The 22,535-nt window shown below is 39.2% G+C and overlaps 1 protein-coding gene across 1 annotated transcript; it reads left to right on the forward strand.

Moving 5' to 3' along the window:
- Nucleotides 1–14,375: 14,375 nt before the first annotated feature.
- On the forward strand, nucleotides 14,376–21,482 carry LOC114078309. The gene is made up of 2 exons (XM_027918920.1): nucleotides 14,376–16,061; nucleotides 21,440–21,482. The coding sequence occupies exons 1-2, from the start codon at nucleotides 14,621–14,623 to the stop codon at nucleotides 21,472–21,474; spliced, it is 1,476 nt and encodes a 491-aa protein (XP_027774721.1). The 5' UTR covers nucleotides 14,376–14,620; the 3' UTR covers nucleotides 21,475–21,482.
- Nucleotides 21,483–22,535: the final 1,053 nt, after the last annotated feature.

Consider the following 22,535-nt stretch of genomic DNA (forward strand, 5'->3'; position numbering starts at 1 on the left):
TACATGTATATATATATATTTATATATACATGTATATATATATATATATATATATATACATATATATATTTATATATATATATATATATATTTATGTGTGTGCATGTGTGTTCTGGTGCGTAGTGAGAATGATCTTATCCTAAGTACTCTAAAGGATTTCCTTAGGTTTGTGTGAAGGGATTGTATGAGCGGTCACTTCATAACTCACTCAAGTGAACCTTATAATCACCTTTGGTAGGAGGATATCATATTTATGTGTTTTCTAGGTGTTATTGATGCGATATTGTAAGGTCTAAATTTAATGGAAGTTACAATGATCTTACAGTGAAGTCACTGAAAACTTACTTTAGGTTTACTGTAATGTTCTTATATATTGAATATGATTGTTAATGCATTCTAATGGTAATGTTTGGTGCTTAAATGTGGTTCTTATACTTGTAATGTGATGTTTTAATCAAAAAGGACATATTTCTCATAAATGTCTATTTTTCATGATTTTACGCATCAAGCCATACTTAGTACATGTGTTTGTACTAATTTCATACTTTTTGTCTATCTCTAAAGTCGTGATAAACAGGTGAGTGGTATCTTGGAGAAATCTTGGAATCTAGTAATCGTTAAAGCAATGTTGAAGTATGTCGTCATTTGAATCACGGGCATATTAATCTTTGGAGTTCATTTATTCAAGTATTGTAATAGACTAAGTTTCTATAGTTAGTATTGTATGGGTCGTGTTCCAAATATTTTTGAGTATAAGATTGGCATATGTTGAGACTTAATAATTTCCTATTGTTTTTATATGAAAGATGTTTTAACATATGTCATGTGAAAAGTTTTAATTCCGCACTACTTTTCATACATGTATGCAATTAATGATGTCAAGGGCTTGTACAAGACCTTCGAGAGGAGAAGTACGCCGTGTGAAACTCAGAGAATGCCATATCTTATAGGGTGTGCTCTAGGGATGTGACAAAAGTTGGTATCAGAGCATAGGTTATGAAAGTGATCTTACGAATCGAAAAGTCTCATAAAGCCACGTCTAGTAGAGTCTTGTTCATCGGTGTGACTCACGACACATCTATGGGCGAGAGGCTATAGGACCATAGAGTTTCCCTTCTTTCTCTACTTTAGTGTCCTATCGTAGAGTAAAAAGTTATGAGTGTCTTTCTGTAAGCTTATTTTGTGTTTTTAGGAAGATCACTACAAGAATAATGTCCGCTAGAATGTTGGAAGAGGGAAGGGTGAATGAGGATATTCCTCCTCAACTGAGCAAGTTGACCAATTTCTTCCAGGGGATCAAGGTGCTCCAGGTGTTCAAGTCCCTATTGGAGGAGAAGGTAATGAAGTTTTGGTGGTTCCCAGGAAATGACTAATGTGGAGATTAGAGAGGATGTACTTGTTTAGCCTTATCAAATGACTACTCATGTGAATAGGGATGTTGAGCCAAGAGTGAAATGCTATGGACAGAATTGAGAGATTTTGTAAGGATGAATCCTCCTATCTTTCTTGTCTCTAAGGTGTGAGGGGATCCCCAAGAGTTTCTAGATTGTGTGTATAAGGTGTTAAGTGTCATGGGATGATTTCCAGGGATAAAGCGAAGTTAGATTCGTACCAATTGAGGGAGGTTGCTCAAGTGTGGTACACTCAAGTGAAAGATAATTGGCCAGTTGAGTTGGGTCCTTTAGAGTGAGAGGAGTTTACGGAGGCTTTCTTAGAAAAGTACTTTCCCCGTGAGAGGAGGGAAGTGAAGGTTTAAGAGTTCAGTAATCTCAAGCAAGGCAATATGAGTAATGAGTACTATCTTTGAAGTTCACTATGTTGTCTAGGTATGCTCCATCCTTGGTGTCTAACCCCAGGGATGAGATGATTTGGTTTGTGACCGGTGTCTTTGACATTGTGAAGGAAGAGTGTCATACGGCCATTCTCCATGGTGATATGAATTTGTCTAGACTAATAGTATATGGTCAATCCACTGAGGAGTCCAAGTTTAGTAGGATTTCTAGAAACTTCAAAAGAAGTGGACCAAGTGAGAAAAACCAACCTATGTTCAAGTAGAAGGATCCAATGCAAGATGGACCTAGTGCTCCTAAGGTCAAACTTGAGAAGGGTAGTGCTTCTTAAGGTGGTAAGCCTACTCGTGCTACTTGTGGGAAGAAGCACTATGGGCAATGACTAATGGGTACCGAAAATTTTCATTAGTTGCGGTAATTATGGACACAAGGTGATGGATTTTCCTACGATTAAGGCTAGAGGAAAATAAGGTCAGCAAGTTCCTCTAAGTGTTCCGGTTGATGATGTTCCAAGAAAGAATCGCTTCTATGCACTCCGGGCTAGGGGATCAAAGTCGGATGATGATGATGATGATGTTGGTAACTTATAGATTCTCTCTTTTAGTTGTTACGAGTTCCTTGTGAGTGGGGGAGTATGGTGAATAGTGGAGTTTTGATGGATTCTCTTATCTCTTCTATTCAACTCAAGCTTGAGAGTTAGAAAGTCATAGTAGCATGTTGCACATTGCATGTGTTTAGATGTCCTGTTGGAACTGAATTTCATTTATTACTTGCATTGTGCATTTAGTGAAGTATTATTATGTTGTAAATTGAGTTTATATGGTCTTATCTCTCATATTGTCATGCTTTTATCATCAATTGCCTAAAAGATGCACTTTTGGAAATTTTGCATAATTCACTGTGTTGCTTGACAGCTTAATGTGAAATTTTTGAATTTTGACTAAATTGCTATTTTGTTGAAAATGGTTGTATGGTTTTTAGAATTGATGTATATGAGCATGATAATAAGTGTAAAAGAGTTCTTTCTAATTGAAATTAAGAATGTGAGTCTTATTGCATAATGAGTTGTAGAATAGTTTCTAGCTTGTTGTTGTGTTGTGAGTCTCTTGGTTATGTGAAATTGGTGTTCCTCCTAAATTTGGTTTAGAATCTTATATGGTAATGTAGTTTGCAAATTGTTTTGAGTTTCTTGACTCTTAAAAGAGCCTAAAATGAAGCAAGTGTCATTCGAGGACGAATGTTATCCAAGTGGGGGAGATTGTAACACCACCAAAATGACTTAGCTGGAACTAGAGCCTAACACTTGTATCTTGATGTTTTGATGTCCTAAAATTGGTTATAATGAGGTTAGGATTCAGCGTTAAAATTTCATGAAGTTGGAGGTCAAACATTCAGGAACGTCCATGACGTTCGAAAGGTTTTCCTTGAAACAACCTTGTGTGTCTTAGTGTGTTTCGTCGAGTTTTACGTGTTCGTTTTGGATGAAATTAATGTGAGAGGTCCTAAAATCGTATACAAAAATATTCAGGTTTTAAACGTCAGGGAAAAACTCACCAAGGACCAACCAAGGAGTCCTTGAGGAGGACCCATCTTGAATGCCAACATTGCGTTAGGCAGTTCCACCTATGGAGGGGAATCGACGCCCAGTAGGTGGTGGCGTCGATGGATACTTAGCCTAGGGATCTAAGATCCCATTTTTCAAGTCTCTGATTCCATCGGCGGACAGCCAGGATGGTCTGTTTGTGGAACTGCACCCCATCGATGGGCAGGCGTCGTTTGGGTTTGCAACCTAAGCAGGCTCACTGTAAAGTAAAGGGGTGAATGGTAAATTCACCCCACATCCAAATAAATGTTTGGGAGGTTTCTTAGGGGTGTTTAGGATTTTTCATGTGGGTTTATAAGTCCTAAACGCCTAAATGATTTCATTATTCAAAATCAAAACCCAAAATCTTAAACAAACACTCTGGAACTCCATTGAAGTCAAAACTTAAGATAGAGTTTGGATTGAAGATTATTTGGTGATTCTTCATCAAAATCATGGTCTAGAATCAATTGAGGTATGGTTCTTCATCCTTGGATATCTTTTCTTCAAGGAGCCAAACTTCAAATTGATTTTCGAAGTCTTTCACAAATGAACTTGTCCTATTTTGATATCTATCCATGGTTTCTTGAATAAAACATTTTGAATAATTGAATATATATTGAATTGATATTAATTAGATTATTTTAATCATATTACTCTATGAAACCATGAAATTAATTAACCTTAGATTTGACTATTTTATGGGTGACTTGATTAAGCCGTAATGATATTGAATTCTTATGTAGTTTGATAAGGGCTGTTGAATTATGATAGAATAATGTTAGAATTGTTATTAAGATTCCCTAAATTCATAATCCATGTTGTATTATCCTTGATTCATTGTCTATTGTAATTATTGAATTAAATTGGTGATCATGATCATAGGTAAGGGCCTTTGGGTATTGTGTTGGATGATTTGGCTATGGATTGAAGTGGTGAGAGTGGATTGGTAGTATGCTTCCCTAACTCTATTTATATTATGTAATTTAAGTGTATAATTATGTTTATGATTGGTATGGTCCACTTATGGTGGCGGTGCTATGTGTATTACTTGTGAATTAAGTGGCTTTGTTGGCGTTACTTTATGCACTGTGATGAACATAGCCTTGTTGGAATTACTTGATATATTGTGATAGTTTGTGTATTTATCTGAAGTATGATCATATCTATATGTAAGTAAGGTGAAAGTATGTGTTCTTCTATTGACACTAGGTGATCATGTTAGACTATGATTATGTCCTTATGTGTGTGGTCTTAGGGTTTCTGCATGATTCTTCCTACTTGGTTATATATTTCTTATGATGGTTATATTTATGATAATAAAGTAGGTAATAGGGTGACTAATAGATGATGTTGGTTATGCCTATGTGCTTCTAGAATGATATGTTATATGTGAAGCATGTGTGTCTTACTTTGGTAGACTTGTGTCCGTTACTTGATACGTCTACAATGTGAATATGATTTCTTGACTTAGTATTCTAATGATTTTTAGTCTTGTATGTGTAATTGACATGTGACCTTGAACATAGCTAAAAAGGTCCTTTATGTGTAACCTTCATCCTAGATGCAAGGTTATGATATCCTTGAAGTTGAAAGTCGTAGTGGTATCCTTCTTGTGTGAATGGAGGACTTAAGGTTGGTTGGATGGAACAACATGAACACCCTTTGGAAAGTCATTGATCTATCCTCTTGGCCATTGTAGGTATCCTTAGTGGACCCTCTTTGGTAAGGTATAATGTGATTGGAATATGAACTAGATATGGAACCTCTTCATGTACTCCTTTATTGAAATACTCTATGAGAACTAAGGCTAGCACCGAGTGAGTATGCTTGGGAAGCTGTTCTAACTAATATAACTTTAGAGAACAAAGTAACTCTCGATATTTCTTAACCATGTTCCTACATGGGATATGTCCTAGTTCTACCATTGGCAAGTAGAACACTCTCCCTCAGCGTAGGTTCATGACTCCGGATTCCATGCAAGCTATTATGGTCTATCTCGGTTATTGTCTATTCTTATCATACGGATACCCACTAGTGTTGGAGAAGTTCTATGAAGTTTATATGGTTTATGGGACTCTATCTAGACATTGCACGATTAGGCTTTGAAGAAGTTAGTGAGTGAGTCCCCAGGTCTTCTCCAAGACCATTACTTGAATGTCCTTTTATATTGAACGACTCTGAAGTAAATTAAGGAAGATAATGACTTAAGTTAGAAAGCATGTAAATGAATAAGTACTTATCTAGAGTAGTAAGGGTTGTCTAGTTAAGGTGTGAAGGGGGCATAATGGATGGTCTCTTCATGTCTTACCTGAGGAAGTCTTAAGAATGACTCTAGATAGGAAAGTTAATTTATAAAGTAGACATGATCTAAACTTGGGCATACTTAAGCATTATTTAGGTTAATCTTGGAGAGGGTGTATCGTTCTCTTCTTGAATTACTTTTGATAAATTTTGGGAGGAGAATGTTATATAATATATATATATATATATATATATATATATATATATATGTTATGGTACGTAGTGAGAATGATATTATCCTAGTTACTCTAAAGGATCTTTTAGGTGTGTGTGAAGGGATTGGATGGGTGGTCACTTCATAACTCACTCATGTGAGCCTTAGAATCGCTCTTGGAAGGAGGATATCATATTTGTGTGTTCTGTAGGTGTTATTGATGTGATATCATAAGGTGTGAATTTTATTTGAAGTTACAGTGAACTTATAGTGAAGTCACTATAAGCTTACTGTAGGTTTACTGTAAGGTTCTAATATATTGAAAATAATTGTTAATGTGTTTTAGTGGTAATGTTTGGTGCTTAAAAGTGGTTCTTATACTTGTAATATGATGTTTTAATCAAAAAGAGCATATTTCTCATAAAAATCCGTTTCTCATGATTTTATGCATTAAGTCATACTTAGTATATTTGTTTGTACTAATTCAATACTTTTTGTCTATCTCTAAAGGTGTGGTAAATAAGTGAGAGGTATCTTGAGAAAACTTTGAATCTAGTAATCGTTCAAGAAAAGTTGATATATGTCCTCATTTGACTCAAGGGCATAGTTATCATTAGACTTCTTTTATTCAAGTATTCTAATAGACTAAGTTTATATATTTCGTATTGTATGGGCCGTGTCCCAATATTCTTGAGTCTAACATTATCCTATGTTGAGACTTAGTATTTTGCTATGGCTTTTATATGAAAGATTTTTTAAGATATTTCGTGTGAACAATTTTAATTCGACAATACTTTTGATACATGTATGCAATGAATGATGGAAAGGGCTTGTATAATACCTCCGGGAGGTCATGTACGCCGTGTTGCACTCCGAGAGTGCCATATTTTCTAGGTGTGCTCCTCAGGATGTGAAATCTTCCTTCTCCAACTTTTATTCATGTTCATTATCTCATCATAAGATTAGACATACAATGGATCTCAAATTCACACATAGGTATACTCCACACTCCGACTCATGAGAAATTAAGCAATTCATTTAGTTGCACAAAAATCATGAATCATGTAGGTCAACTAAAATCTTATAGCATAGACATAATACCATCAAGGTCACATATGAAATTACCATAATAAACTTCTGTTCAAGGATGAACTACCTTCTCCTAGTCACAATATACACACATGGCATTTTACAGTTCACATAAAATCAATGCTTAAGGGTCAATTCTTTTTAAGCAGGATTTCTTTACTCCAACCCACATTATGCTCATAGTCTCTTCCTTATGAAGTTAAAATGGCGGCTCATACCACACACATGACAACAACATGAAGTTATTTCATACAATTTCAATTTCTAGCATGACACTAACTTTCATAAACATGCATCATATAGGAAAATTATTACAATTCATACGCACACATTTATGACATTGTCTAGACATACCATCACTTCTCAAGAGTACGCCTACAACAAGACTTCATAAGTCATAAAAGTCACACATTTTTAAAAGAACTCATAATTTCTTATTTCTTTAAAGAAAATTCAACACCTCATTATTGGGCCAAAACACCCTCACATCAAAATTGCTATCAAGTGTGTTCATCTAGCCATCTCATGAAGTTAAATGCACATTTATCATATCAAGAGGCACAACAACATGAGAAACATGCAATTTGATCATAATACCTTTTTCATGCAATAATTACCTTTCATGACATGCATAACACAGTGTTATTTAAGACATGCATGACATATGGAGAATATACAACTTACACTCATATGCCAAATTCTCATCATAAACACGATATTTAGGAACTTATTGGATTCAAACTTGTGTAGGAATAGAAGAAAAACATAGGGACATCTACAAAGTTACTATTCATACCATCATCCCCCACTTAGGGAAAATCCTTTAAAAGAAACTTATCTCATTCAAGAGAACTTGGGATTACTAATCCTTCTAGTCAAGCACACATCCCCTTCTTGGTATCAAGCTTATGAAAATTTTTCTTTACATCACCTCCATGAATCTCTCAAAAAGGAACCATTTCCCACTAGCTATTCGCTCACACTCCACTAGGTGAGGAATTTAAGAGATCACAAATGAGTAGCTAACTCACCCCACTCCATATTCATCACTTAAAGTGATCCTTAACCTAGGTAAGTTCAAGGGAACTCAAGATAGGACCATTAAGGGAATTTAAAATCTTACCATTGATGTGCCGTGATTTAACGGCATTTCTCATGCATTTAACTTAAGAGTTGTGTGTGTCTAAAGCCTTGTTGTAGTGATTTTAACAAGTTTTGTGTTTTGTTTTGCAGGAAAGATGTTCATCAGACAACGGAAAAAAACAACTGAAAGTAGTGCAGAACCAGACTATGGATGCAATTGAAGGTCTGTCGTTCAATCGACGGACCGTAGGTGTGATCGTAGATGAGTAGCTCAGGACATTAAAGAAAAATCACGAAAGTCTGACTAAGTTTTGAACAACGAGAGATAATAACGATCCACCAATTATTGACATACTGTACTTGTGAACCGTCATTTGGTTTAGAGAAGGTTTCAGTACCTAATTTATGAAGATTCTATGTATGGAGCTACAGAGGAGTGTCGACGGCCCGTAGGTGACCAACCGACCGTGTTGTTTGTCTATCGTTTGAATCTGAGAGGGTGCCTCCAAGTAGAGAAAAATATTTTATGTCCTGATTGACAGAGGAAGTCAACGGGTCATTGATTGATCGATGATCCGTCAGTTGGTTCGTCAATTGATAACTCGTCCCTAAACAAAACTTTCTTTATTTCAATTCCTTTTTCTTTAGGACTGTGTTTTCTATATATAAGGTATTAAAAACTCATTTTTGGAGTTATCTACTATTACTTTGGTCTACTTTGTGTATTAGAAATTGGTTGTTGCAACTTTAGCCATTAATTGATTTCCTATTCAGTTTGAAAGATTTTCTAGCAATTTCAAGTTGGATTTCTGGGTTTATTTTCTTGTTAAGTAAGTTTCTGATTTCTTCATCTAAAACTATGAATTGTGATCTTGCTAGCATGGGTAACTAAATCCACAACTAGGTTTTCGGGAACCATGGGTAATTAACAAAGTAATCATAGTAATTAAGCAATTCCTTAGTAGTGTTTTGCATGCATTCATAATTCGTTCGTTTAGAAGTATTTTTTTAACGAGTGCATGCATTAGAACTCGCCTTGTTGCTACTTGATGCACCAAGGAGGTAGTTAATAAGAAAAGAATTATCAACATAGATTTAGTGTGATACTATCTAATAGGCTTGTTTCGATTGGTGAAAAGTAATAACTAAGCCATACATCGATTATGATGTCTAATATGAGGTCATGGTGAGGGTTAGTCAATTACACGTAGTCAGACCAAGGTGCAGGATCAACTTTCTAGATGTCGGACCAAGGATTTAGAGATACCTAACTTATCACTTTGCATGTAATACACTAGAAAAGGATTGCTATTTCTAGGAATATTGCGTTATAAACTTGTGGGGAACACACATACCCTAGTTACTCTCTTATCTTGATAAAACCAAAGTTTGTTTTTGTTCAACTACTAATTACCCTATTAAAGGAATTTTTTTCACAAACTCCCCTACTTGCTTTCTTTGTAGAGACATTCACTAAGTAGATATAATTTTGATTTAAAGTTAAGTCTAAATTATTTTCCTCGTGGGATCCATTCCTACCTACTAGTTGGGTTCTCTACTTGATAATAATCGCTTATGCTTTTATAGTGAGGTATAATTTGGGTGTATCAAATTTTGGCGTCGCTGCCGGGGAATCTGGCTTTTAGATTAATTTTTATTTCATTATTGACATTTAGTCAACTATTTCCTGATTATACTTTTTCTTTTCATTTTTGATTCTCTCAGGTCTTGCTATAGTGTATGCCAAATACACGGAGCTGAGGGGAACCACTCACTCCATACGATCCCGAACTGAAGAGAACTTTGATAAGAATGGACAACCAAGGTGTTCCAGTCAAGCCTAACAAAGGGAATCTAGGTGAGGGAGGTAGGCAATCAGCCTCCATTACTGGTTAAGGTACACAACCAGTCACATATTGAGAATCAGTTAGGTGATGCCTTGAGGGTGCAACCTCTAGCAGCCCCACGACTTTAGGATTATTACAGGGGTAATGAGAACATTGCACACGCGGATGGACCTCTTGTCCTAATCCTATTGTCCCAAAGGCACACTTTCGTGGTCACGAGTATCTTGACGCAGATGATCACCGCGAGGGGCCTATTTTTCTAACTTCTATCGAAAGATGCACATGCACATAGAGTGTCATATCCGGGTTTACCCCCTAGACGTAATCGGCATCGTCGTCCTTTTAAGGAATAAGACTAGTCTCGTAGTCTCATGTCATAACATTCATAGGTTTAAAAATGCGGAAAAATTTATTACTTTCATTATCATTACTTGGAGGTTTATATAGACCTCTACATACACATAATATATATTCATATCAAGTATGCATAGACCCTTCGTATAAAAAGGTTACATAGCCTTTTACCTTTATTGCACATACATATACGTAAAATATAGAAATAGTCTAAACAGTTGTAGCATCTCATTCCATCTGAACGAATATCACACTATGGGCATAAGCCTTAAATAAATCCAACAAGACCATGTACAGGTCATACGAAAGTACAATACTCAATTAAAAAAGAAAGGAATGAAAGATTCAATAAGCTCATAACAAAATTCGTATGCTAGAGGATGGAATTTCCGTCGAAAGTTAAGGACCTGCCCCACTTGCATGAAAGGAAGAATCCAAGCCTTCAACAATTTCTCCTTCCAAACTCTTCAATGACTGGAACCTAAAATGTTTGGGAAAGGGGAAGAAAATGGGGTTAGTGTTGCACATATACTAAGTATGGGATCTTATGCACATACACAAGCAAAACACGCTAAAAGGGGCTTTTTAGTCAAAACATGCCATTTTACACCTTTAGGGACTTAAAGCAAAGTCAAGTAAGTCATATCAATCAACCAAACATGCTTACTATCTCAACAAGTAAAACTTATCCCAACATACTTGAAACCATAATTTAATACAACCCTAACATCAAGGAATAATATCACAAGAATGAATAAGAGTCAAACATATCATAATAAGCAAGACAACTACTCACAAGTCCTTATCATGTCAACAAGTGCAAGGACCAAGCAAAGCCCCATAACCTTACTCAATCAAGTATCCTCAACAAGTAAACATGACCAATGTACAACTTTACATATAATGGAATTTAGGTTTACATTTCATCATATATTAACATTATAACCCAAGGCATATTCACAAATTAACTAATCAACATATAGTATCAACAATGTGCCATGGTCATCATATATACATCATATATTATCATAAAATAAACATATATAAGAACCTCCTCCTAAGAATGCCCTCAAGGCTAACTAGTGCAATGTTTAGGTAGAGTCCCACACCTCTACCTAGACTAAGCTAGACCCCTTAGGTTATCCAAGTTAGACTACAAGTCCTTTAATTCGTTTTACCTTTTAGGAACATCTTGCCCTAACCGACATAGACCACATTGTCTATTGTGAAATCCGGTTTCATAAAACATTACTCCAAAAGATGGCGGACTACTTGGCAAGGTAGTACCAAAACATGAAACATAGCAACTATGCGGATCCAGTAGGTAGTATTCCTATGGGGGCAACATAGTTCAAGAACTAGGAGAAATAGTTCGGACCCACTTTATGCGCCATGCATTATAGTCTCCAATCTCTAGAGTAACATAGTGTCCCTACCTTCCCTATGTGGGAAGGGACACTTCTCAATCTAGTTGACTCGGTGCTAAGCTAGAGTTCCTTTTTGAAATGTCTTTAAGCCTTTAATTATCATAGATTAATTTAGGTCATAGGGTCTACCCCTTCTATAATCATTATCATCAATATCTCAATAAGAATTGTATGAGTATAAGTCCTTCCATCACAATTCATATAAGTAAGGCTAACACATTAGCATTTCATAGCATATTAAGGCACATTGATAGTTTTTGCCATCCTTATATCACATACACCTTAATAAACCTCACAACATAGTCAAGAAATTTTAGTTCAACATAATACCACCCTATAATCCTAGTATAAGGCATACTCCAATGTAATATTATGACTTAACAACAGTTAATCACAATTAGAAGTAAAGATAGAGATTCTAATGTTATGCCTCGTATTTTTTTTTTATACGTAGTGCGCATCGTGATCTAGAAGACGTAAAGAAATATTAGGCAAGGATGTTATTTCCAAATGTGATATTAAGTATGAGTTGGCTAATGTAAGTGCCATTAACTTTAAGTGAGGGATTAATTAGTGGCTAATTTGGATTGATTTAATCCAATGGGCCCCACCACTCATAATTGGTGGCTGATTAGGATTAATTTAATCCAGTGGGCCCCACCACTCAAGGCAAAAATTAAAAAGGGATCAGATTGTGGGCTGGCCTTAGTGGACAGGTGTAGAGGGGGGCTGCCTCCACTTCATACTATTAAATGAGGTGGAGAAATCCACTCCATGCTAAATAAAGTGGTGAAATGCATTGCTGCATATCATCTTCTTCTTCACCACTTGTCTTAGGCAGCCATGGAAATGGAGAAACCAACCCTGCAACTCTTGGCCAGCAGCTGCAAATAATTTGGTTAGTAATCTCCTTGTTTGGTGTGTTAATTCTTTAGAATACCCTTGTTAATTATCCATTAATATTAAGAAGGGGGCGTGACCAGTAGCTTAGGAAGTTTGTTTTAGTTATTGAATGTGCTAAGTATGAACGGAAACCATAATCGGATTATTAGTGGTGTCGTGTTGGTGCTTGGGCTGTTTTGATTAAAGCAAACTGCGGGAAAATTCTGTTTTGGCATTATGTATATGTTAAATGTGATTATGGGTATATACTCCAAAGGATGAATACGATAAGGTAGATGTGTTGCGAATTATAAAACGAGTTATTGCTCGGTGTGTCGTTGCTTCGCTGCTATGGTTGCCGAGACGGAACTGTTTTGGGGAGGGGGCTGTTTAATATGATTCGTTGGGTTATATGTGTTATTGGTATTGCTGTGGATAATTTGGGTTGTTGTCGGATTGGGACGAAGTAAGGAAAATAGGGGAAGTGCTGCCGAATTTTCGTTAGATTATTAGCTAGCTTACAAGAAAGTAAAGCACGATGTTTATCTAATTGCGGCACGATTGTTGCTTGTTATAGATTAATAGCTTGAGCAGTAAATATTGGACGTGCGGCTCGATTATTCGGTATGTAACGCTGTCCCTTCTTTCTTTGTTTGGCATGACTTTTAAAAATAAGCGAATAACGGACAGGTTTGATACTTACCTCTAGAGCGTCTAGGTGACGTATATTCTTGCTTCCACAATTATTCCTCTATATATCGGCTATGTCTAAGGCTATGATGATCTCTAATATCTATGGTAGTGCTTCTTAGAGTCATTGAGATTTTACGTTTCCATATCGTATTAAAGGTTCATAATCTTGATAAAACATTAATCTTTGGTAATACTCCTTGCTGGTTCACGTTGATTGTTCTATTGAGTTATAAGAAATGATTTTAATTACATATGGTTGCTCATAATATTCTGCTCGTGCATAGAGTCCTTTATCATTTCACCGAGTCCCGGGCCGGGTAATGTTCGTGCGGAGTTTCTTGCATATGTCACCGAGTTCCTCACTAGAGGGCCGGGTATGTATATTATATATATGATTGGTGATGAGGATGGTTATGATGATGATGATGACGGAGATGACGTGATGATTATTTTGCCGAGCCCCTTACTAGGGAAGCTGGGCACCTTAAATGTTAAATATATGCATGATTTTCACTTAAAAGGGTATATGTGTAGCGATATTTTGTTTCGACTTGCCATATTGGTATCCTGTCATCTTTACCTTATGCTTTACATACTCAGTACATTGTCCGTACTGACCCCCCTTTCCTCGGGGGGCTGCGTTTCATGCCCGCAGGTGTAGACGCACAGTTCGGTGATCCTCCCGCCTAGGATATCTACTCTGCTGATTGGGAGAGCTCCACTGTTCCGGAGCCCAGTCGTTTTGGTACATAACTTTTGTGTAGTCTTTTGCTCGTCTATGGGTATGGCGGGGCCCTGTCCCGTCGAGTTTCACTACTGTACTCTTAGAGGTCTGTGGACATTATGTGGGTTGTATATATATGTTTTGGATAATGGTCTGGACATGGTTTGTTTGGGATGTCCGCTTGTACAGGGGCAGCCTTGTCGGCTGCGTACATCATTGTGTATTGTGTAGTGGCAGCCTTGTCGGCATACGTATGTTATTATGCTTTGAATAGTGGCGGCCTTGTCGGCTCGCGTATGCTGTTATGGTTGAATGGTTATGACTCCTTATGAGACAGGTCCTCTTATATATATATGACGTTGGGGTTGGCTTGATTTGATTAAATTCCATATTGTCTTAGTTTCAGTTGGTTATACTTAGCAGGTTTGTATGTGAGTGTCCAAAACGGGCACTAGTCACGGCCCATCGGGTTGGGTCGTGACAAAGAGTGGTATCAGAGCGCGGTTCTTCCTCGGAAGTGTCTACAGACCGTGTCTAGTAGAGTCTTGTTTATCGGTGTGTTGTGCACCACATCTATAAACAGGAAGCTACAGGACATTTAGGATGTAATTCTTTCTTCTTATTCTAGATCGTGCGATAGAGCTATATTAACAGGATAATCCCTCTCTAACGAATCCGTGTGTTTTCAGCTATGCCTCCAAAGAAAGCGACAGCCGCCCAGAAGGGAAAATCGGTAGCAGAAGGTACTAGTCAGACCCGGAGAGTTACTAGGGCCCGTGCCCAGTCTATGCCTGGTATGATGCTCCAGTCGGAGAGCTCTGCTACACCCCCACCGCCAGAAGAGCTTAGAGCAGCAGCAGCTCCAGTTCGGGGGACACCACCAGCCCCCGAGGCCCCAACATCTGAACCTCCAGCTCCTCAGTCAGGGGCGGAGGATAGGGCCATGAGAGATGCGGTTCAATTGCTGACTAGATTAGTGGCAGGTCAGGCTCGCAGGCATGGACTAGGAGTTGATCATGCGGACAGATCTGATAGCTTAAGGGCTCGTGACTTCTTAAGTTGTAATCCTCCAGAGTTCTTTGGGTCAAGGCCCCAGGATGATCCGCAAGAGTTTATTCGTCAGATGCAGCGTACATTGAGGATAATCAAGGCTTCGGAGACCGAGTCTGTTGAGTTGGCTACGTATCGTTTGCGGGATGTAGCTATTAATTGGTATGAGTCTTGGGAGTTATCTAGGGGTGAGGGTGCTCCTCCAGCGGTATGGGATGAATTTGTGGAGGCTTTCCAGGGCCACTTCCTGCCTCCAGAGATGAAGCGAGCTAGAGTCGATAGATTCTTGCGTTTGAAGCAAAATGGCAGGAGCGTTCGAGAGTATAGCCTCGAGTTTGATTCATTGGCTAGGCATGCGCCTACTATTGTGGCTGATATGGCAGACAGGGTACATCGTTATGTGATGGGATTGGATCGTTATCTGATTGACGGTTGTATGGCAGTGACTCTTCAGCCAGGTATGGACATTGCTCGGGTGCAGGCATATGCACAGGGGGTAGAGGATCGGCACCGGGGACGTCAGCCAGATAGAGATTATAATAGAGGCCAGCATAAGAGGGTTAGATCAGCAGGTTATCCTGACGAGTTTCAAAGCGGGCAGTCTCAGCAGCATGTTAGATTTTCTTCCCAGCCAGCACAGAGTGCACCCCCACGTTTCATGGGTAGGGGGTTCGATCGTATGGGATATTCGGAAGCTGGTCAGAGCTCTAGGGCGTCAGGGTCACAGATGGGCAGGGGTTTGAGCCAGTCGAGGCCACCTTTGCCTCGGTGTTCTCGCTGTGGTAGGTCCCATCCTGGGGAATGTCGTTGGGCTACAGGTGCGTGTTTTTCTTGCGGCCGTCAGGGCCATACTATGAGGGAGTGTCACCTTAGAGGTAGTGCAGGTGGTATGGCACAGCCTACAGGGTCCGTTGCTGGTTCATCTTCTTCTGTGGCTATGCGCCCTACGGGGCAGGGTATTCAGGCGCCAGCAGGCCGTGGTAGAGGACGTGGTGGAGCTTCCAGTTCTAGCGGTCCCTCAAACCGTATATATGCTTTGACTAATAGGCAAGATCAGGAGGCGTCACCTAATGTGATCACAGGTATATTATCACTATTCTCCCGAAGTGTGTATGCATTGATAGACCCAGGTTCTACCTTATCATATATATCTCCCTTTGTTGCTAGTAGGATCGGAATAGAGTCTGAGTTGATAGAACCATTTGAGGTAGCTACACCTGTAGGAGATTTTGTCATAGCTACGCGAGTATATAAGAATTGTTCAGTAGTTATATATAGTCGTCGTACCGTAGCAGATCTAATAGAGTTAAATATGATTGAGTTTGATATTATCATGGGCATGGATTGGTTGGCTGCTTGTTATGCTAATGTTGATTGCAGAGGAAAGATAGTTCGATTTCAATTTCCAGGGGAACCGATTATAGAGTGGAAGGGGAGTACAGTATCGCCGAAAGGTAAGTTCATTTCATACCTTAAGGCCGGGAAGATGGTTAGAAAAGGCTATATTTACCATCTGATTCGGGTGCATGACATAAAGGCAGAGGCACCGACTCTTCAATCAGTCCCGGTAGTTAATGAATTTCCCGATGTATTCCCCGAGGAACTTCCAGGCCTTCCTCCAGAACGGGAGATAGAGTTTACTATAGATGTACTGCCAGATACCCAGCCTATATCTATACCTCCTTATAGAATGGCACCTGCTGAGTTGAAAGAATTGAAAGAGCAATTGAGGGATTTGCTAGAAAAGGGCTTCATCAGGCCTAGTACGTCACCTTGGGGAGCACCGGTACTGTTTGTGAGGAAGAAGGATGGGTCGCTGCGGATGTGTATTGATTATAGGCAGTTGAACAAAGTAACAATAAAGAACAGGTATCCCCTCCCAAGGATTGACGATCTATTTGACCAGTTGCAGGGTGCAAAGTGTTTTTCAAAGATAGACTTGCGGTCAGGTTATCATCAGGTGCGGGTAAGGGAGGCAGATATTCCAAAGACGGCATTCCGGACCCGATATGGGCATTATGAGTTTAGAGTGCTGTCTTTTGGGCTGACTAATGCTCCAGCGGTGTTCATGGATTTAATGAATCGAGTATTTAAACCATTCCTTGATATGTTTGTTATTGTATTTATAGACGATATTCTGGTCTATTCACGTTCAGAAGAGGAGCATGCAGATCATTTAAGGACGGTACTTAGGGTGCTTCAGCACCAGAAGTTGTATGCTAAATTTTCTAAGTGCGAGTTCTGGTTGACTTCAGTGGCATTCTTGGGGCATATTATTGGAGCTGATGGTATTCGGGTAGACACGCAGAAGATTGAGGCGGTAAAGACTTGGCCCAGACCTACGACACCTACTGAGGTACGCAACTTTCTGGGGTTAGCAGGATATTACAGGAGATTCGTAGAAAAGTTTGCCTCAATTTCAGCGCCTTTGACAAGGCTAACTCAAAAGGCAGCCAAGTTCCAGTGGACTGATGCTTGTGAGCGAAGCTTCCAGCTATTGAAAGACAAATTGACTACAGCTCCAGTCCTAACTCTTCCGGAGGGACCAGACGGCTATGTTATTTATTATGATGCTTCGGGTGTTGGGCTAGGATGTGTATTGATGCAGCATGGCAAAGTTATAGCCTATGCCTCCCGACAGCTTAGGAAGCATGAAAAGAACTATCCTACTCACGATCTGGAGTTAGCGGTCGTGGTTCATGCCTTGAAGATATGGAGGAATTATTTATATGGTGTCCATGTGGACATCTATACAGATCATAAGAGTCTCCAATATATCTTTAAACAGAAGGAGCTGAACTTACGACAGAGGCGGTGGTTAGAGTTGCTAAAGGATTATGATGTTGATATTTTATATCATCCAGGGAAAGCGAATGTTGTAGCAGATGCTCTTAGCCGTAAGTCCATGGGTAGCTTGACAGATGTACAACCAGAAAGGAGGGATATGGTTCGGGACATTCAGCGGCTATCCAGCCTTGGAGTCCGTCTGGCTAATTCAGAAGATAGTGGTGTTTCTATTCGAGAGGTTGCTGAGTCCTCAATCATAGATGAGGTAAAGAGACACCAATACAAGGACCCTATTCTGGCACAGTATAGAGATGCATCTCTTCAAAAGGAAAAGACCCCATTTAAGGTTACACCTGACGGAGTGTTACGATATGAAGGCAGATTGTGTGTACCCGATATTGCGGGGCTACGACGGCAGGTTATGGGAGAGGCACACTCTGCCCGTTATTCTATTCACCCAGGGTCAACGAAAATGTATCATGACCTCAGATGCTTATATTGGTGGGATGGCATGAAAAAGGACATAGCGGAGTTTGTTGCTCAGTGCCCGAATTGTCAACAAGTCAAGATCGAACATCAAAAGCCTGGTGGATTATTACAGGAGATAGAGATCCCGACTTGGAAATGGGAGATGATTAATATGGACTTCATTACAGGCTTACCTCGCACTCAACGGAAGTATGACTCTATATGGGTTATTGTAGATAGGCTGACGAAATCGGCCCATTTTCTTCCAGTCAGGACTACTTATTCGGCTGAAGATTATGCGAGGTTATATGTCAGGGAGATAGTGAGACTTCATGGGGTTCCCACGTCCATTATATCAGACAGAGGAGCTCAATTTACAGCCAACTTTTGGAGATCGTTTCAGAAGGGATTGGGGACACAGGTGAACCTTAGCACAGCATTTCACCCTCAGACTGATGGGCAGGCTGAGCGTACTATTCAGACATTAGAAGATATGTTGCGGGCCTGTATTATTGACTTCAAAGGTAGCTGGGATGACCACTTGCCGCTCATTGAGTTTGCCTATAACAATAGCTACCATTCTAGTATCCAGATGGCACCGTACGAGGCCTTATATGGGAGGAAGTGCAGATCACCCATTGGTTGGTTTGATGTTGGCGAGACTAAGTTAATAGGCCCGGATGTGATTCAGCAAGCTGTTGACAAGGTGAAGCTTATTCAAGAAAGATTATTAGCAGCCCAGAGTCGACAGAAGTCATATGCAGATAATCGGCGTCGAGATTTGGAGTTTCAGATTGGTGACTGGGTATTCCTGAAGGTATCACCCATGAGGGGTGTGATGAGATTCGGCAGGAAGGGGAAGCTCAGTCCGAGATACATTGGGCCTTATCAGATTGTTCGTAGGATAGGCAAGGTTGCCTATGAGTTGGGTCTACCATCTGATTTGGAGGCGGTACATCCAGTCTTCCATGTATCGATGCTACGTAAATGTATTGGTGATCCTTCTAGAGTATTCCCTGTAGATGATATTCAGATAACAGATGAGTTGTCATATGAGGAGAAACCCGTGGCTATACTTGATCGTCAGGTTAGAAGGTTACGTACTAAGGATGTGGCTTCCGTCAAAGTGTTGTGGCAAAATAACAATAGGGAGGAGATGACTTGGGAAGCGGAAGACGAAATGAAGAATAAGTATCCTTACTTGTTCCCCGTACCTGCAGGTAATTCAATTTCTGGCTTGACTATATTGATAGATAATGAGATTATGTAGCTGTGAGGCATCTGTAAGTTACGGAATGCAGGTTGATAGGTATAACTTTTAGAGAGACCTCGCTGGAATTTGTTTTTGCAAGACGCTAACTTAACATTCGAGGACGAATGTTCCTAAGGGGGGAAGGATGTTATGCCTCGTATTTTTTTTTATACGTAGTGCGCATCGTGATCTAGAAGACGTAAAGAAATATTAGGCAAGGATGTTATTTCCAAATGTGATATTAAGTATGAGTTGGCTAATGTAAGTGCCATTAACTTTAAGTGAGGGATTAATTAGTGGCTAATTTGGATTGATTTAATCCAATGGGCCCCACCACTCATAATTGGTGGCTGATTAGGATTAATTTAATCCAGTGGGCCCCACCACTCAAGGCAAAAATTAAAAAGGGATCAGATTGTGGGCTGGCCTTAGTGGACAGGTGTAGAGGGGGGCTGCCTCCACTTCATACTATTAAATGAGGTGGAGAAATCCACTCCATGCTAAATAAAGTGGTGAAATGCATTGCTGCATATCATCTTCTTCTTCACCACTTGTCTTAGGCAGCCATGGAAATGGAGAAACCAACCCTGCAACTCTTGGCCAGCAGCTGCAAATAATTTGGTTAGTAATCTCCTTGTTTGGTGTGTTAATTCTTTAGAATACCCTTGTTAATTATCCATTAATTTTAAGAAGGGGGCGTGACCAGTAGCTTAGGAAGTTTGTTTTAGTTATTGAATGTGCTAAGTATGAACGGAAACCATAATCGGATTATTAGTGGTGTCGTGTTGGTGCTTGGGCTGTTTTGATTAAAGCAAACTGCAGGAAAATTCTGTTTTGGCATTATGTATATGTTGAATGTGATTATGAGTATATACTCCAAAGGATGAATACGATAAGGTAGATGTGTTGCGAATTATAAAACGAGTTATCGCTCGGTGTGTCGTTGCTTCGCTGCTATGGTTGCTGAGACGGAACTGTTTTGGGGAGGGGGCTGTTTAATATGATTCTTTGGGTTATATGTGTTATTGGTATTGCTGTGGATAATTTGGATTGTTGTCGGATTGGGACGAAGTAAGGAAAATAGGGGAAGTGCTGCCGAATTTTCGTTAGATTATTAGCTAGCTTACAAGAAAGTAAAGCACGATGTTTATCTAATTGCGGCACGATTGTTGCTTGTTATAGATTAATAGCTTGAGCAGTAAATATTGGACGTGCGGCTCGATTATTCGGTATGTAACGTTGTCCCTTCTTTCTTTGTTTGGCATGACTTTTAAAAATAAGCGAATAACGGACAGATTTGATACTTATCTCTAGAGCGTCTAAGTGACGTATATTCTTGCTTCCACAATTATTCCTCTATATATCGGCTATGTTTAAGGCTATGATGATCTCTAATATCTATGGTAGTGCTTCTTAGAGTCATTGAGATTTTACGTTTCCATATCGTATTAAAGGTTCATAATCTTGATAAAACATTAATCTTTGGTAATACTCCTTGCTGGTTCACGTTGATTGTTCTATTGAGTTATAAGAAATGATTTTAATTGCATATGGTTGCTCATAATATTCTGCTCGTGCATAGAGTCATTTATCATTTCACCGAGTCCCGGGCCGGGTAATGTTCGTGCGGAGTTTCTTGCATATGTCACCGAGTTCCTCACTAGAGGGCCGGGTATGTATATTATATATATGATTGGTGATGAGGATGGTTATGATGATGATGATGACGGAGATGACGTGATGATTATTTTGCCGAGCCCCTTACTAGGGAAGCTGGGCACCTTAAATGTTAAATATATGCATGATTTTCACTTAAAAGGGTATATGTGTAGCGATATTTTGTTTCGACTTGCCATATTGGTATCCTGTCATCTTTACCTTATGCTTTACATACTCAGTACATTGTCCGTACTTAACCCCCTTTCCTCGGGGGGCTGCGTTTCATGCCCGCAGGTGTAGACGCACAGTTCGGTGATCCTCCCGCCTAGGATATCTACTCTGCTGATTGGGAGAGCTCCACTGTTCCGGAGCCCAGTCGTTTTGGTACATAACTTTTGTGTAGTCTTTTGCTCGTCTATGGGTATGGCGGGGCCCTGTCCCGTCGAGTTTCACTAATGTACTCTTAGAGGTCTATGGACATTATGTGGGTTGTATATATATGTTTTGGATAATGGTCTGGACATGGTTTGTTTGGGATGTCCGCTTGTACAGGGGCAGCCTTGTCGGCTGCGTACATCATTGTGTATTGTGTAGTGGCAGCCTTGTCGGCATACGTATGTTATTATGCTTTGAATAGTGGCGGCCTTGTCGGCTCGCGTATGCTGTTATGGTTGAATGGTTATGACTCCTTATGAGACAGGTCCTCTTATATATATATGACGTTGGGGTTGGCTTGATTTGATTAAATTCCATATTGTCTTAGTTTCAGTTGGTTATACTTAGCAGGTTTGTATGTGGGTGTCCAAAACGGGCACTAGTCACGGCCCATCGGGTTGGGTCGTGACATCTAAGACTTAACAAGTCTTCCTCATACTCTACCATCAAGGTCTTACCATCAACCCATAACTCAAACCAATTTTGGGAGTAACATCATCACACAATGATAACCAATAAGATAACAAGGCCAATTGCATCTCTATAACACAGTTCAACTCTAGATCATAATGTGAGACAAGATACATAGGCTAATTTCACATTATAATTCATAATCTAAATCACATCTCAAGAACTAGAATGATATGCATAGAATTAATCTTAATTTAATCATAATAACACCATAGGATAGTAATCAAATTAACAACCAACTCAATTTAATGATCACAATACAATATAGGTCAAGATCATTACCTAGGGTTAGGGATGGGGAATCATATTCTTCAATTTAGAGCAAACCATCAACAATTACCATTAATAAGTTGATTACATGTTAATCTACTCAATATAACCCTAAGAAATCATTAAAAACTCAATCCATAACTTCAATTTCATAATTGAATGAAACCCATAAGAAAACTCAACTTTTGAAATCTATTTTGAAGGAACCCTTTGA

This window comes from Solanum pennellii, chromosome 8, assembly GCF_001406875.1.
Source record: "Solanum pennellii chromosome 8, SPENNV200".
Lineage (NCBI taxonomy): Eukaryota > Viridiplantae > Streptophyta > Magnoliopsida > Solanales > Solanaceae > Solanum > Solanum pennellii.

Bases quoted from the DNA above. Each gene is read 5' to 3' on its own strand.
- LOC114078309 (XM_027918920.1), top strand. From the start codon at position 14,621: ATGCCTCCAAAGAAAGCGACAGCCGCCCAGAAGGGAAAATCGGTAGCA. The intron at 16,062-21,439 runs GTATATTATCAC...TCATGCCCGCAG, and splicing joins GTCACCTAATGTGATCACAG to GTGTAGACGCACAGTTCGGT.